At 35.5% G+C, this 1576-nt stretch overlaps 1 protein-coding gene across 2 annotated transcripts in view; it reads right to left on the bottom strand.

Moving 5' to 3' along the window:
* The window catches only part of PLS3 (plastin 3), an 82829-nt gene that overhangs the window by 34066 nt on the left and 47187 nt on the right, over positions 1–1576 (bottom strand). For both annotated transcript variants that reach the window (XM_012727165.1, XM_012727166.1), the window contains exon 3: positions 520–603. In XM_012727165.1, coding sequence (XP_012582619.1) covers positions 520–592 — 73 coding nt within the window. In that variant the 5' untranslated portion in view covers positions 593–603. The remainder of the gene's footprint in view (positions 1–519; positions 604–1576) is intronic.

Genomic DNA, 1576 nt, shown 5'->3' with positions numbered 1-1576 from the left:
CTGGAAGGGATCATGCTTAGTGAAATAAGCCAGAAAGAAAACAAAAAATACCGGATGGTTTCACTTATAGCAGGAGAATAAAGAGGGGGGGATAATAATGAACAACTATATACCGGAGACATTTTACGGGGATGGAGTGGGGAATGGGATCAAAAATGGGAGTGGGGAGTGCACGCAACTATGGTGATGGCACACGGGTGAATTGGTGATGGGAAGCCCACAGGGATTACAACTGAGATGGAAAAAGGCACAAAATGATGTAAACATAAACTATTATAATAATAATAAAAACAAATTTCAGGTGCCACAGCAGCCTCCAGTTAAGACTGGCATCCTGAAGTAAACACCCTTGACCTCATTAGATACTAGGTATAGTTAAAAGCAATTAAGTCTGAAGTGGAGCTTCCAAAACTATCCCATTCATGATTAACCTTTCATATAATGTTTCAGAAAATTATTTTGAATTGGAGCACATAAAGATTGCTCTATTGTAGTTATTATACTGCAAAAAATACTCACCAACTTTTGCAAAGGCTTCCTTTAGCTCGTCAAGCTCATCTTTGGAGATCTGAGTGGCAGCCATGTCATCCATTTATAGAAGTTCTAAAGAGAAACCAAAAAAGTTTCAGACATTATAAAAAATTTGTGATAGCTATAAGCACAGTTACAAAATGGCCATGTTAGGGATGTCTAAATGGAACTAGTAAACAACATAATATGGAAAACAATCAAAAGTCATCATTTACCAAAAGTAATCCCGATAAAAATATTTTGGAATCTTCTCTTCCAGGACAAAGTCTTACATTAAGTTCAAAGAGTATAAAGAAAGACCAAGGTACCCAATGAGGGCAGGAAAAAGAGACATGATAGAAATTCTTGGTTTTATGTGCCAAAACTGAAAATCAAAATTATGCGACCAAAGATTCATATAAAATAAAAGTTTTCCATTAGGTATGATTAGATAACTATATGTCTTGTTATTTATATCTACTTTATTAAGCTTTGCTGATGCGTGATGAGTACATACTATTATGTAATTTTAAGGTTATACCTTGATGATGTGACATAGGTACATACTGTGAAATGATTACCACAATAAGGTGAATATATACATTCATCACCTTACATAAGTTACCATTTTTAAAAACCTGCACTATGAAAACACTGATTTTTTTCAATGGCATACTAACATCTATTAGTCACTCCTTTTAAAGGAGTCAATTAAAACAAATTATATTTGGATTTGATTTGAAATACACAAGTGTATGCCAATACACATATATTTATCCTTGCACATAAAACTTCTATTATTTGAGTTTATATCATTTTCAATTTGGCCTTATTTAACATATCTCATTAATCGAACAGGGTTGTCTGCCAAACATGGACAAAGCACAGCTTATTTTTATAGCCCCCAGGTTAAGAATTGTTTTCACAGGGCCCTCCCTGGTGGCACAATGGATTAAAACACAGCACTATATGAGCCCTCCCTGGTGGTGCAGCGGGTTAAAGCACAGCACTAAGAAGCTTAAGCCACTTCCGCATGAGTTTGATTCCCGCCAGCCCAGGAGGAGAT

This window comes from Condylura cristata, unplaced genomic scaffold (assembly GCF_000260355.1).
Source record: "Condylura cristata isolate star-nosed mole 26May11 unplaced genomic scaffold, ConCri1.0 scaffold00019, whole genome shotgun sequence".
Classification (NCBI taxonomy): Eukaryota; Metazoa; Chordata; class Mammalia; order Eulipotyphla; family Talpidae; genus Condylura; species Condylura cristata.
The sequence above is the reverse complement of the archived record's forward strand: the minus strand, read 5'-3'. Positions and strand labels throughout refer to the sequence as shown.